Source organism: Ruditapes philippinarum, unplaced genomic scaffold (assembly GCF_026571515.1).
Source record: "Ruditapes philippinarum isolate M1 unplaced genomic scaffold, ASM2657151v2 ctg9907_1_1_1_1, whole genome shotgun sequence".
Classification (NCBI taxonomy): Eukaryota; Metazoa; Mollusca; class Bivalvia; order Venerida; family Veneridae; genus Ruditapes; species Ruditapes philippinarum.
The window spans coordinates 47,515-62,783 of record NW_026854060.1 but is presented as its reverse complement, the minus strand read 5'-3'; the positions used below and the strand labels follow the sequence as shown (position 1 = coordinate 62,783).

Genomic DNA, 15,269 nt, shown 5'->3' with positions numbered 1-15,269 from the left:
GCAAATGTGTAAAAAGATATATTTAGCGCAAATGTCCTTCTCCTTTAACACAGTGACCTAAAATTAACTCGAAAGATTACTAAAAGTATGTGTATAGCAAATATAAAGACATCGGTCAATTTATAAAGGTTGTAATACTATGATTGAGCAAGTGTAAAATATATTTAAAAGCTGGTGATCTAGATTAAACTGACGCTTTTGATTGGGTTTACGTCACACCGACACATTATAGGTCATATGGCGACGTTCCATTATAACTGGTAGAGGGAGACCTCCGGTGCCCTTCAGTGCCTTATATCAGACACGAACGGGCACCCGAATAGAACTACCGACGTTCCGTATGCTAGCTGGATCCATTCAAAGGTAGAGGACCATTCAAGTTACATTCTCACCAAATATGAAAGACATCAGCTAACATACAAGGCAGCCTCCGGCTATATTCCCTGCTGCAGTAATCGAGCTAAATATGACCTTGATCTAGGAAAAATCAACTTGGTTTTTCAGCTCTTCGCATCATCCCATAATAATTATGGTAATTATTTGTTCCAAGTGATTTTAGAATCTGTTAAGTAGTTAAAAGGTTATAAAGGACACAAATTGTGGACTTCATCATATTTTGCCTTAAGTTTGTGACCTTGACCTTTGGATAGCAACCTTGTTTGTTGCGCCCTGTACATTGATGACAATGATGATCTTTTGCGACAGGGTATTTCGAAAAAAATTTATTAGTTTTAAAGTAATTAAGTGGACACGAACTCTTACATTTGACTTTGAAACCTTGACCTTAGGGAAAACGACCTGGTGTTGCGTTTCGCACATCATTCCATAATGGTGATCATTTGTGAAAGTTATTTTTAAGTATTTTCATTAGTTTAAAAGTTACGGAGCGGGCACGAAAATGTTAAAGACTAATAGACGGACCAACTCTGACAGACAAAGCCCAATCCTTTAATCAGTTAACTTAAGGAAAAACTTAAATATACCTAGCTTGCCGGAACATGATACATGTACAAAATTTAAAATTATAAAAGGGAATTAACTGGCGGGAATTTTTTTTCGGTAATGTAACTTGCCAAGATCTTAAACTTTATTGTAAATATGCAAGCTGTACGTAGAACTTAAAATTATATTCAACTTGTCCGTTCACTACATTTCGTACAGACGGACACACGTTTTAATTACTATATACCCGGGGACATCAAAACAAACTTAAAAAATACGTATGCTTAGAGTTTATGTATTTTTATATAAATTATTGAACTCAAATACAAATGATTTTTTCAGAATATAGCACTTTATATGTTTTTGGATATAAATTTTTGTACACTTTTATAGTGAAATTTTCAAGTTTTTTAATCGTCTGGTCAATTTTGAGTACATGTATATCCATTTTTATTCACAATTCTATGGCAACGGTTTATTATCCAATGATTTTCTTTTCTTAGAATCATTCGTCTGCTCCTTTTTCCACGCGGGCTCCAATATGATGTCATCGCCTTTATCAACAGAAGTACCAGTCCCAAGTTCAGACGATGCCGGTTCTTGTTTTGGTATAAGTTTGGCATCACAAAACTTTAACGATAAAAAATATAAAAAAAAAATAGAAAAAAATGACAAGTAAATTATGTTCAATCTTTTTTATATAAATATTGTAACTCGTTGGTGAGATATCAAGCGTTGGCTAATGTATAATTTCAGGTAATATATAGACATAAAATCTTGGTAAATCTACAATTGCAAAATACATTTAAATGTCAAGGCCATGGCTGAAAAGTGACTCAGAAATCGGATGTATACATGGTCACAGGGACCGATTTCAGGTAAAAAAAACACAACAAAAAACAAACAAACAATGCAAACCTTTTCCTTCAACTGATGGAATTCTATATTAGTGGACGGTTCGTACTTCACAACCTCAGTTTCAAGGTCACTTTCGGCTTCATCTTCGCCAGACTCGGATTCTTCACTACCATCTGCAGAGTCCGGCTGTAAGAACATTTTTTTTTGTATCTATTATTATTACTATTAAAATTTTGTTATTTGCATATCAAAGAAAATTTCTATAATTGCTTTACTACCAATTTAAATACGAATTATATTATTTGGAATATAACAAGTAATGATGAGTATAATTTAAGCAATGTGACGTCATTTTATATCTAAAAATAAAAATCGGGTTATGAAAACACTAAGATGAAAGAGAAATAGATAAGGTGCATGTTTTGATATTTTGCAAACTTTTTAGTTTCAATTTCTGAATTTTATATAGATCTAGAGCTTATGTGCATTTTTGTCATATGGATATAGTCTATTCGAAAATAAATTACTTGGCTAACTGAACGCGATCTGAGCTTAATTAAATTTGGTTCGAAATATATAAGCATTCGGGAAGAAAATCAATACAAATTAAAGCAAACAGCGACTTTTTGCACATTTAACTTTCTTTAAAAAATGAATGAATATTTTTTGACAAAATTATCACCAATATTGTAAAAACAACATTATTACGTCACATGAAATATGACGTCACCTCATAATCCGGGTCCTCCTCGGAGTCGTAGTTATCGAAGTCAAAGTTATCCATGTCGTCCTCGCTTTCAGAATATTCGTCTGTTAATATTTCATCATATTTCCGTTTCTCTTTCGCCTCTTCTCGGTCTGGACTCGAGGGCTTGAGGGCTAAAAACAATAAAAAACATACAAGTCATAGCCTTTAAAACTTTGATATTATTGGGACTGATTTAAAGTCAGTCTGTAAGACCATGTTAAAATCATATTGCAATTTTCGAACTTTTTTTTTAATACTTCAGTTGCTCTCCGTGCGTTCCCTCTGGAAAAACAAGCAGAAATCACAGTAAAACCAAAAACATTCACGAATTGAACTTCACAAATTCACGATTTTTACTTCAAAGTTGTATTTGTGAAGTTTTTGAAAATCGTGAATTCATTACGTTGAAATAGTCAATTCATTACGTTGAAATTTTGAATTCACGAAGCTAAATCGTGAATTCGTGAAGTTGAAATCGAGAATTCAAGAAGATGAAATCGGGAATATATAAGTTGAAATGTCGCCACCGGTCTTTCGTATATATAAGACATAACTTACATTCACCAATGTTTATAGACAAAACATTCTTGTAACCAAGTAATCTGTAAGTTCGTTGTTTAATACGTCCAAATAAACTTGTCGGAGCCTGCATTCTCTTCTTCGGAGATACCTGAAATAAAATAGTTAATCAGATACAGAAAATCTATTTTATTAATAAAACTTAGGCCCTAATGACAAGAGGTGCTGCAATCTAACGTTAACATTGTACATCATTTTCATCAGGTTTCTTCTTGAGCCTTAATTACATTTAACAAACATCATTAGAAGAATATATCTTAAGTTATATTTATACAATAAAGACACACTGCTGTCTCCCTCCCAAACACAGACCTTTATCACCCCCCCCCCCCCCCCCTCTTTAAACGGATGACAATAATAAATTCAGTAAAACTGTTAAAACAGCAGTCGATTTCATTTAGCCATGCCGGTTTCAGACTGTCAAAAACTACATGCATAGCTTTACACGCTTTTCAAAAAATAAGATCAATCTGTTTTGTAGTATCACATATTAATATTGTTCATCTATCACATATGAGCCGCGTCATGATAAAAACAACAGGATCCATGCTGTTCGCTATCAGTTTCTCTACTTGTAATAGGGTTTGTAGGCGAACAACATGGATCCTGATCAGACTGTGCGGATGCGCAGGCTGGTTTGGATCCATGCTGGTCGTAAACGCACTATGTTGGTTTTGTCGTGACGCGGCTCATATGTTGTTTATGTATTACAAATTTTTTTTTAATAATAATAATAAAGACTTTATTTAACGAGAGAACTCATTTGAACAAACAAATCAATCTTCCATGAGGCCCTCAACAAGGAACAATATAAATCTAACATAATCAAACTATTAAAATACATAAATGTAAATACATACAGGGGATTATCAATTTGTATACATCAATGCGTGATAAAACCTCAAGTATAAGGTTTTTAAATGGTTAACAGATTAACGTAAATATTGTTCATAGCATGACAGCTTTATTTCTGTATTTTAAGATTTCTTCATAGATATGCAAATAAAATATGTTTACCAAGGCAAAATGGGGTTACATACGTTATTCAAACTAAACCTTTACAGTGTATAAAGCTAATTCATATCTGGTGCAAAAACAATCCATTGTTTTAATTCAAAATAATTTTTAAGAAAGGAATACTTCCAAAATGCTTGTATGAAATAAATACGGCTGTAAATTATTGTCATAAAAGCGAATGGCGCATGCACAAAATCATTGCTTAATGCCATTGATAAAATCCTGCTTGAAACAGCTGATTATTTTATTCCGGAATATTTTATTCTGTTTACATACAATATTCATGTGTGTTAAATAATAGGGCCATTCTATGTTTACAACCCTCTTGAGAAAAAAATCGACCATGACAATATGGAACCAATATAATTTTAGAGCCGATACATTTTATAAAAATATCTCTTAAGATATAGCTTTATTTCCTTTAATGTGAATCCTGCATTCTCTATTTTTCTGAGGCAAAACAATAAGCAAAAAACATTTCGTTACCTTGCGCCGGGAACCAATTTCCTGTTTTTTCTCCGGTGTGAGTACTGTTTTGTATCTTTTCCCTCCAGCATAGCGGCGCAATGACCTCATAACTTGTACCTAATTTACAACATACACACTATTTTAAAATTACTGTCATAGCACAAAAAATATGTCATAACGTGTTTTATTATATTTATATTTATTTTTTTATTCTAATTTATTTATTTTTTAATTTTTTGTCATAGCGGTAATTTAAACGACGTAATTATGGCGATTTCTCTCCGACTAAACTGTACCGAGTAAAACTACCGACCCTCTAATAGCTACATGTACCCAGATAGCTTGCTCACATGCAACGTCACTGTCGGGATTCGAACCTTTGTCGGCGGGAGGCTAATGCTTAAAAGTCAGCGACATTAACCAGTCAGCCAAAAAATCCATAGTTAACTTGTTAAATTATTATAGCAGAAATGATTTAAGGCGATCAGGTTATCAAATGATCTCAAATATATATTTTTTTCTCGCTGCTGTTATTATTTGTCTGCATACAATTGCATTATTTTGAAATCAAAGATTAAATATTTGCTTTCGATGCGAAATGATTTAACTATTCGTCCGCAAATTTAGAGAAAGAAAAAACACGATAAACTTAAGACAACAGCCTCAACTAATATTAACAGAAAAGTATGTTCACACCAAACTTTTGAGTACATTTCATTATAATCATTTGAATATTTTTCCATTTTTAAAATACATCACTTAATTCATGCAAGAAAATCAAATTATATATTTTTTTAGACATGTTGACCTTTATATAAGTAATACTTACCAGTACTTCTAAAGGAAAAACCACGCCAAGTCTGTACACTTTTTGTACCAAACCAATCTCGTTGTGCTGTAGGATAAAATATAAAATACAAATTCTGATACATTTTCCCTTTAATTTAATAAAATGTTTCTAAATGTGTAACAGAACTTTTTCTGTCATATGCTTTAGTTACTTTGTATTATTATAGCATTGCAATAGTTTTTAAATAAAAGTTATAAATGTATATGTAATTAATGATGTAGTATTATAAAGAATCGATAATGTACAAATGACAAAAAGGTTACTTTCAAATTCATAATCGAAAACTTTTAAACGTTTATCAAACTTAATTGAGGCAAGTTTAAAGGTTAAGAAAGGGAAGACGACCAGTATCCCCGTTCGTTTATAGTTGGCTTTATAGTTGACCTTTATACCTTGTCCTTGACCGTTAACATCGTCTGTTGACCTTTGTGTGCCTTACCGGCGTCTCCGTCAGCCTCGCACGCTCCACTGTCCTCTGACGCGTATGCGTGCTCTTTAGTTAAGTGCACCTGCTGAGAATGGAAGGTAACTATTATACTAATCATTACAAATAGCTCACATGGCATTTGTTCTATTTCCGGTTCTGATTCCGTTGCTTCAATGTTTATAATGTCCACTCGTCATTTTTCAACTAAAGGCGCGATACACAACCAAATAATCTATGCACTACATTAATAAGAAGCTTTTTAAACACCATCATGGTTTTACAATCAAACGTTCTTAAGCAAGAGTAAATAAAAGAAAAGCGCAGTACCTTTTGCAGTGATGATCTCGTCACTTTACGCTTTCGTGGACTTCGGTCACGTGGTCTTATACGCCTTAGGAGGTTTTCGCTCTTGTCAAGTGCCCAGTCAAGTCCATGAATCAAAACTTGCCCAGGCGGTGTCCTCATCACCCCTCGGACGGTGTTCTTAAATCCACTCGATGTTGTGTCCATTATCTAAATTTGTTCAAAAACCACATTGATATGAGGTTGGCATATGCGAATTACTTCATCGATTGTGCTTTTTAGTATTTATAAAGGTTTTCTGATATATAGGTAATACCATTTAAAAATGAGCCGCGCCATGACAAAACATAGTGCGTTTGCGACCAGCATGGATCCAGACCAGCCTGCGCATCCGCGCAGTCTGATCAGGATTCATGCTGTTCGCTATCAGTTTGTCTACTTGTAATAAGGTTGGTAAGCGAACAGCATGGATCCTGATCAGACTGCGCGGATGCGTAGGCTGGTCTGGATCCATGCTGGTCGCAAACCCATTATGTTGGTTTTGTCATAGCACGGCTCAAATATTTTCAACACAGCACTTAATAAGTAAACAGGTTTTAAAATAAAGTATGGATAATTCATTGTGGTTAATAACAAATATATCATTGATACGGTTGATAATTATAGCAATATAGCATTCCAAAACCATTTCAGAGTTATTGGTCTTGGAAAGTAACATGAATCAGGTTTCAAGTGAATACATCAGTAGTTTTTTGATAGATTTTTTTTGCAAGGAAAACATGAACCAGATATTTTCTAAAGTCACACAGTTGGCCTTGTTCTTTACTGGTGGAAAAAGGCTAATCGTTTTCTGTTCTAGTAGTTTAAGGGCTAAATAAAGAGTAAAGGTTCGGATTTGTTACCTCGCTCGGAGACGTGTGCAGGACCGGGTACTTCTCCTTCAGTTTACATACGCCATCTCCCGCCATGCTGTCAACTCGAGCAGCTACCAGAAACAAAAATACAGACATTTATTGAGATCTTTCATTTATGTGTCAATTTAAATATATACTCAGAAATAAATTGAGAATCGTATTTTTGTGCTTTTCTTTGTACAATTTAATTAAGGCAAAACGTTGCTTACAATAATCAATCAGAGTTATTCTTGACAAATGGAGCCAGCGAATGGTCTGAAATTTTGCACACAAGTTGTTGTTGCTCTAGACCAACATGAAATGGAACATTATTCTCGAAAAAAAAAGAATCCTCAATCGAGTCCTATTACCCTGTATGTAGCGTAGACCTTATTTTTTTTATTAAATCAAAATTATTTGGCCATTATATTTATTTTTTTAGCGTATGCTAGACCAAAATATCGTATCATTTCTGTGTATTCATAGTTTATGTATTCGAAGATTGACGAAAAGGGTCGAAAATGCGATGGATTTATTATAACATATATTGCACATACCTAAGCTGGAGCTGGTAAAGGCCATTTTGAACACATTAGAGACGCTGTGCTCGAGTACCGCGAGTCCGGTGCTTAATATCCGGGACCTGCCCTTTGTGTGCGTGTACAGTTCCTCTATAGACTGTAGCACGGGCAGTTCTGCAATCTCCTAAAAAATGGAAAAACAAATAAAATAGCCAAACAATTACAGGAGCTTGACTTCAGGCGGGCAAAATTGTTTCAAATTTAAGATTTTACCAATCTGACTAAAGTTCAGATGTACTTAAATTATTTCTTGCATGTAGCATTTATTAGGTGATTTTAAATCAGATTGACATTTTACCTGCTCATTTTGATATGAAAAAATATCTATTTTAGTTATTTACATCAAATCAATGACTTATTTGTACTGCATGACCGTCCAACATATCTCCTATATTGGACACTTAAGTATCCATTATGATCGTTATGAATTATAAAATAGTTAAATACGGAAATATAGTTGTATAAGTATACGGTTGGATGCCGGTTACTTCAAAGTGAACGGTAGTGAGACATTCCCTCGATAGGAGTGTAAAAAGTAGGGACACTATATTTGATCAGTCGCTAGTCGAGTCCAATATGATTTCGCAACCTGTGTAGGACTCCAAAAATATCAACGTTATGTATTAAACAATGTTAAATATATATCAGCACTTGGCTTGTGTACACTACCGTTCTTCGCCGTTGCACCGTAGTAGTTGTACTTCCGACTTAATAACGGTAAAATATAACCTAATTATTCTTTATGTAACACGTAAAAACTTCGACACATCGAATATATCAACACAAATTGTGACTCGTATATAGGTTTAAATAAATACATGTACAGTATATAGTAGAAAATATCGTGATCAACTTATCGGGAGTTCGACACATAGAAGTTCTACTATATTAAAAACTGAACCCAGTATTTTTACCAGCAGTACTATTGTTTTGATATAAGTCTTTCATTCACAAGTAATTACTTTGTTCAGGTTTTCAAACGTCATTAAATATCAAGACACAAGTTTTATCCTTATAATACGAAATGATATGCTAAAATGAGTTTCGGTAGGCTGTGCAAAATAAATTAGCCCGCGTATACAGGTAGGGTAGACCCATATATCCAAAGTAACTTTGAAAATAGAAAAATTGAAAAACCCACATGTGCCTTAAACGAAACACAATCATTATTACCCAAGTATGAGCAATAAGGAAAGACAATCCATAAAATATACATATATCCGCCTGTAAAAGAAGAGTTATGTGACAAATACCATGATTTCCTTGTGCAAAATTTGACATAAAAGTCGCTTATACCAAGTATCGTTCACACTATCATCAAATGTTATATTACATGCACACTTTGCATTACAAAAAACTATTTACACAACAGTAATGCATTTTTTATAGGTGTTTTGTATTTCTTGGATAGTCTATATAAAATAAAACTTGTATTCGAATCTATTTAATTTTCTGATCACAGGAGTTTGAAATTATGTCGATAAAAAAGCAGTATAGAAGGATTGACAAACGAAATTACTGTAACCTGTGTTGGGCGCAGGACTGATGTGTCGGACCCCTGTGGTTTTGTGCAATATGCAGTGATGTCCGAACACCGTATCTTTGGAGCCTATGTATTTTAACTTGTACATTTATTGCGATAACAGGAAGTAGTTCATGCGTAATGTAGGAAAATCTCACTTTTCAGAATAATAATTATATTACATGTATAGAAGGAACGTTTTTATAATATATATCTCAATGTGCAATCTCACACTACTGTGGTTTCAAATTCTAATTTCTTATTCTCTACCCATGCCCTTAAATAAACCTTTTGGGAGAACAGTAAATGGCTTTGTAGAGGAGCAGGTGGGGGTGAACAGAGTTTTTGTGATAAACGGGGATGGAAGGGGGATTCACATTACTAATATCTGTGAAAAACAAAAGAAAACTATCATGTAGCAATTCTAACTCAGTCATTTAAATATTTACTTGCAAGAAAGTAAATGCCAATGAAATGTTACCTTATAAAAACAGGAGGATTTCAAAGCACTCGAGTCACAAACGTCGGCCATGATGCTACTGTCCCGCTTTCACTGTACAACTAAACTGTGTAGTTGGGTAAAAAGTTCACGAAAATCACGTGCGAAATATATAGTGACTTTCAACCAATCAGCGAGCGAGTTTTAACACAGAAAATCAATACACAGTTTATCGACAGATAATTTTATGCGTATAAAATAAGAAAATAAGTGATTGTGAGAGTTTGTTTGATAAAAAATATGTTTACTAATAACTAAATTGAAATTATATCTAGTGTCATGTGTTCGCGGCAGCCAAAAGGTGAATTAAACAATATTGCTCAGATATAAACAGACAACTACTACATGACAAAACAATTTTTGTGACAAGAGTTACCTCCATTGTCTCATTGTTTTTTCAAAAAAAAAAATACTCCTTCGCTATTTAATTTATCTTAACCATCTTTTGCCTCTGTTGGTTTTGGCAATTAGTACCGTTAAAGGGAGACAAGGGAAAATTTTCATTTCTTAGTTTTGAATTTTTCATTCATTAATCTGTAAATGCCCTCAAAATAATTACATTACACAGTCAAAGGAACAAAATTTTTCTCCATATAAAGAATAAAATTGTGGTTTCCTAACTTGACCCGCGTGGGTCAGGTTAGAGCGCTAGGTTTTCACAAAAGTTGTCACAGTGAACTCTGGATACGTTAAAGAACATGTCAAATGAATGACTTAGGCTTGTTTTTATCATAGACTATCCCCAATATCTGTTATTGTAACTTCAAGGGTTTGTTCATGTCACATGACTTGTTTTAAAGCTATTCGATGATTCTATTGGCGCCTAAATTTTGTTCAACATATATAGATATATTTACGCTTGAAACACAAAATATATAGAATTAAAACAGAAATTCATGCTGGGTCTTTAAGAAATGTCCTTTTAACGTGATTTGCGTAAATAAAATTATTTTAATATTTATGTCATTATTTTGCCTGAATATCCCTTTAAAGTGCATAATATACAATCAAATGGGATGACAACCGATTAAAGCGTCGACATCCGTCCAAATAAAATGATTCATTTTACAGCATATCAATTAAATTAAAGTACGATTATATGTAAGAAAGTTCGTAAGTGTGCGTGCGTGCGTGCGCATGTGTGTATGGGGTGAGGGGTATGTAAGAAAATGTTCATTTGAAATATACATCAATTAAGGCACCTTTTTTCTCAGCCTACTTGACGGGCTATTATTTGTTGAATCTTAGCCGAAAGACCCTTTTCTCGATTCACCGCACTGTTTTTTCAATATTAGAAAAAAAAGAAAAGATAAAGACTTTACTCAATACAGATTCATTATAAGATTTAGTCATTTGTAAAATACATAACAAAGGTTTGCTACAACTTTGTGTGAGTATTTATTTTGTAATTGAAAGCTTATCAAAAATTAATACTTAAATAATTAGTTTAAACATATTTATTCCCGAAAGTATATATAATGTACATACATACAAATATATAACAAACAAAACATTTTACACAATGGAAAAGGATGAGAATGAAAGACAAGTCTTATAGAATTCTTCTCCTTTGGCGAACTATATGGTTTGTCTTAAATAAGTTTATAATTAGTATATACTAGACAAGGGAATAAGTATTAATTATACACACATAAAAATATATATTTATATATAAACTTTTATAGAATAGATTAACTACAAGTCTAAAATGTAAGAATATATATAAAAGAAGAAAACAAAATAGTGGAAAAGAGAAGAAAAAGGGTGAGAGAGGATTATAGTCTCAATTAGAATGGATCTAAGTAAATCTTTTCGTTTTTTCTATATAATTTTGTACATTTGTAAATATAATAACGTTGTCCTGGTATGTAAGAGATGGGTCACCATAGAGAAGTTTATGAAGGTTTATGCTGAAGTCTTGCAAGTTAAGGAGGAGTGTTCTGCGGACGGCATCGTATGCACAGCACTCGAAAAAGAAATGTTGGGTAGTTTCGATTTGCCCACAATTACACAAAGGGGTAAGAGAAATGTTTTTCAAAAACAGGTGGTGATTTAATGCGCTGCAGTTCGTTCGAAGCCGAGTGTGAAGGACCTGCAGTTTACGACTACCTGTATAAAAGTATGTTGGTGTATATTTTCTGTCCTTGTTTAAGAAAGTTTTAAATGAAGATATTGTAGGGCTGTTTCGTATTATAACAGGCAAGTTGTTCCAATCACGAATAACTGATGGCAAGAAAGAATTGTGGTACAGAGTAGTCCTTGATGTAATTCCTCTGATATCTTCAGAGTTTCGTAAGCTGTAACGGGATTGATCTGGATTTGGTATTAATGATGAGAGATAATCTGGAGTTTTGATCGACTGCATATTGTGAAACATAATTAGTTTGTGTTTATATCTTCTTTCGGATAACGATTCCCAATTAATTTCTTTCTGCAAAGTTTCTAGTGAGATAAGCTTGGTCGCACCAGTTGCAATGCGTGCACATTCATTTTGAATCTTATCAAGCTGTTCGAGTTCATATTGGGTACAATTGCACCAAATTACATCACCGTATTCCAAAATAGGTCTAATGAATGCTATATAGATGATTTCCAAAGATTTACGATCCAGAGAGAATTTCAGTTTACGCATTATATTAACCCTTTTCCAAGCTTTATCAGTTATGTATTCAATATGTTTGTGCCATGTGCAGTCAGAAGAAAGAAAGATGCCTAAATGTTTGTGTTCAGAAACTTCTGGAATTTGTTGGTTAAACATATGCAATGAAGGGTGATGCTGACGATTTCGCTTTCTGGTTACAAGTAGGGATTCCGATTTTGAAGGATTGAAGGTGACTAACCACCTTTCTGCCCATAAAGAGATTTTTTGGATGTCAGACTGAAGAAGTGTGGCTGCTGTGTTAGGATGTTCAACTATAACATAAAGACTGGTATCATCAGCAAAAAGGTTTATGAAAGATTCAATTTCATTAACAATATCATTTATAAAGATCAAAAATAATAGGGGACCAAGTATAGAGCCTTGAGGGACTCCTGCTTTGACAAAAGCCCATGATGAGTAGGCGCTAGGTAGTATGACCCTTTGTTTTCTATCAGTAAGGTAACTATTGAACCAAGATAACAAAGATCCACATATACCTGCGTGCTTTAGTTTCGAAAGTAGGCCTTTATGCCAAACCTTGTCAAACGCTTTACTGATATCAAAGAAAACCACACGAACTTCGAGGCCATTGTCAAGTGATCTACAAAGGGTATCATAAATGAAGGCAAGCTGATTAACAGTAGAATCACCCGGGATAAAACCAGACTGAGCAGTAGACAGAAAATTATTTACTTTGAGAAAGTTAAAGATGTGTTTAAATACAAGACGTTCAAAAACTTTTTCTGTAGTGTTCAAAAGTGATATGGGTCTATAGTTATTTGGGAGAGATGTATCGCCCTTTTTGTGAACTGCAGTGACATTCGCCTCTTTCCATGTAATTTGGAACTTCACAACATCGTAGAGAAGCATTGAATAAGTCACACAAGGGGGAAGATAGTTCATGAGAAGCCTCGCGTAAAATTCTATTACTTATACCATCTGGACCTACTGCTTTGTCAACTTGTAACGAAAGAAGAACATCTTTTACTTCATGAGGGCTAAGCACAATATCGTTGAGACAGGAAAGTGGTGAACTAAGGTAAGGTGGATCTCTGTTCTCATCGTTAATAGACATTTGTTCTACGAAGAAGTTATTTAGAAGATTTGCCTTATCGTTATTTGAGTAAACAATATTTCTGTTTAAGGGGTCTGTCAGTGGTGGAATGCTACTATTATTTGTTGATGAAATAAAAGATTTCAGAGTCTTCCACCAGTCTTTAGACGAAAGTGATTCATTTTTCAATTTATTAGAGAGTTTACAAAAATAGTTTGACTTGGCTTCCCGTATCAATAATATTGTTTCATTACGAATAGATTTGAATCTTTGCCAGTAATATTGTGAATTTGTCATTCTAGCTTTTTTATACAGACGTTTTCGTTTACGGATATTAACTCTGATTGAGTTTGTCATCCATGGAACATCTAATGGTCTTACTTTAATCAATTTGTTAGGGATGTTATTTTTAGCAATTGTTTGTATCTGATTGATTACGTTATTCGCATATATGTTAACATCTGCATCAAAGCAGTTTTCCCATGTATAGGTATTTATATCTTCACGTAATGCTTCGTAGTCAGCATGTTCATATTCCCAAATAATGCGATCAAAACACATTTGTCGCGGTTTACGGAATTTCAGAAAACCAAATATAGGAACGTGATACCTTAGTTCTTGTTCTAGAAAGTGATCACCAACACCAGAATGAATAACATTGCTTTTGTTTGAAACTAATATAAGGTCGATCAAAGAATTTGAATGTTCAGTGTAATGTGTTGGTTCATCTATTAGTTGTTCTAGATTGAACTGTTGAGTGATGGATGTAATTTTGCGGTTAGATGAATAACAGTTTACATTTAGATTGAAATCACCCGTAATGATGATGTCAGGTATATTAGTGTCAATGGCTAGACCAATAGAATCTTCAATTAGATTGTTGTATATGACATCTGAGTTAGGCGGTCGATAGAAAATACTAAATAGAATATGACGATTGTTACAAAGAATCAACTCGATCCAAATACATTCTAACCTGTTTAATTCTAGATCTATTCTACGTTTGTAGTGTATATTGTCTTTAATGTACAAAATAACACCACCGTGAGCATCCCCAATGCGATCTTTGCGTTCAGGGGAATGATACGAGGAAAGTAATAAGTCTTCTGTTGATATAGAACTTTTTAGCCAAGTTTCGGAGAAAGCAAGAATATCAAAATCGCAGAGTTCTGAAAAAAGGATATCGAGTTTATGTTCAATACTCTGAACATTTAAATGTACGAAAGAAAGATGATTTTGAATATGATTAATTTCCGATGGAGTAGAGGTCATGGATGAGACTGAGGAAGTAGCTGAGATTGGACCAGGATTCGGATGAATGTCTCCAGATACATGCAAGAGAACTGCTAGCCAGGAATAGTACACCAATACAAATAGCAAAGTTAAAGTATTACTGGTAAATTGTATGTTATTATAAACTCTTGTGGTGAATGTCATTACCTTTTTTGAAGAGAATCTGACGATTAACAGTTTATTTGAGGATAGCCAATAATGCATCGAAAACACAAACAATGGGATACTACAGATAAATACCAAAGGCAAAACATGAAAAGTGATTGGAAAATGAAGTGACCTATATATTTTTGTATGATTTCGTGAAGGCTTCGCAAGTGTTTTCGTTTCATATAAGACTTATGGGATAGCTATTATAGCGAGAAAAAAACTTTTGCAAAGCCAACATTGACAACTTGTATGTACAAGGGACAGAAAATCATACGTATGCAGAGTGATGGACAACTAAAAAGAAATTTGGATATGAGACAGATAAAAAACAAAGAGTTAGGAAAACAAAAGAAAAAGAAAGTACTAGTATCATTAGTAAGTAATTAGTAGGAGGGATTTTAAGGGACATTAAAAAGTAGGTAGAAAGTTATTTGTTGTTTAAAG

The 15,269-nt window shown here is 33.6% G+C and overlaps 2 protein-coding genes across 2 annotated transcripts; both read right to left on the bottom strand.

Annotated features, from left to right (window-relative positions):
- Positions 1 to 1,217: 1,217 nt before the first annotated feature.
- LOC132738830 (uncharacterized) lies at positions 1,218 to 9,826 on the bottom strand. Its single transcript, XM_060726435.1, has 11 exons — positions 9,670 to 9,826; positions 7,643 to 7,790; positions 7,095 to 7,177; positions 6,217 to 6,402; positions 5,855 to 5,974; positions 5,442 to 5,507; positions 4,631 to 4,729; positions 3,107 to 3,218; positions 2,531 to 2,679; positions 1,861 to 1,986; positions 1,218 to 1,572 (listed from the first exon to the last, which is right to left on the bottom strand). Exons 1-11 carry the CDS (start codon positions 9,718 to 9,720, stop codon positions 1,405 to 1,407), a joined length of 1,308 nt encoding a protein of 435 aa, XP_060582418.1. The 5' UTR covers positions 9,721 to 9,826; the 3' UTR covers positions 1,218 to 1,404.
- A 3,277-nt stretch (positions 9,827 to 13,103) lies between these two features.
- On the bottom strand, positions 13,104 to 14,819 carry LOC132738827 (uncharacterized). Its single transcript, XM_060726431.1, has one exon. The coding sequence runs from the start codon at positions 14,817 to 14,819 to the stop codon at positions 13,104 to 13,106; it is 1,716 nt and encodes a 571-aa protein (XP_060582414.1).
- Positions 14,820 to 15,269: the final 450 nt, after the last annotated feature.

Excerpts from the sequence above, each read along its gene's own strand:
- LOC132738827 (XM_060726431.1), bottom strand. The coding sequence starts at position 14,819 with ATGACATTCACCACAAGAGTTTATAATAACATACAATTTACCAGTAAT.
- LOC132738830 (XM_060726435.1), bottom strand. The coding sequence starts at position 9,720 with ATGGCCGACGTTTGTGACTCGAGTGCTTTGAAATCCTCCTGTTTTTAT. Across the intron at positions 6,403-7,094 it reads TGCACACGTCTCCGAGCGAG|ATAATGGACACAACATCGAG; the intron begins GTAACAAATCCG and ends GAACAAATTTAG. Across the intron at positions 5,508-5,854 it reads TGTTAACGGTCAAGGACAAG|CACAACGAGATTGGTTTGGT; the intron begins GTATAAAGGTCA and ends TTTATCCTACAG.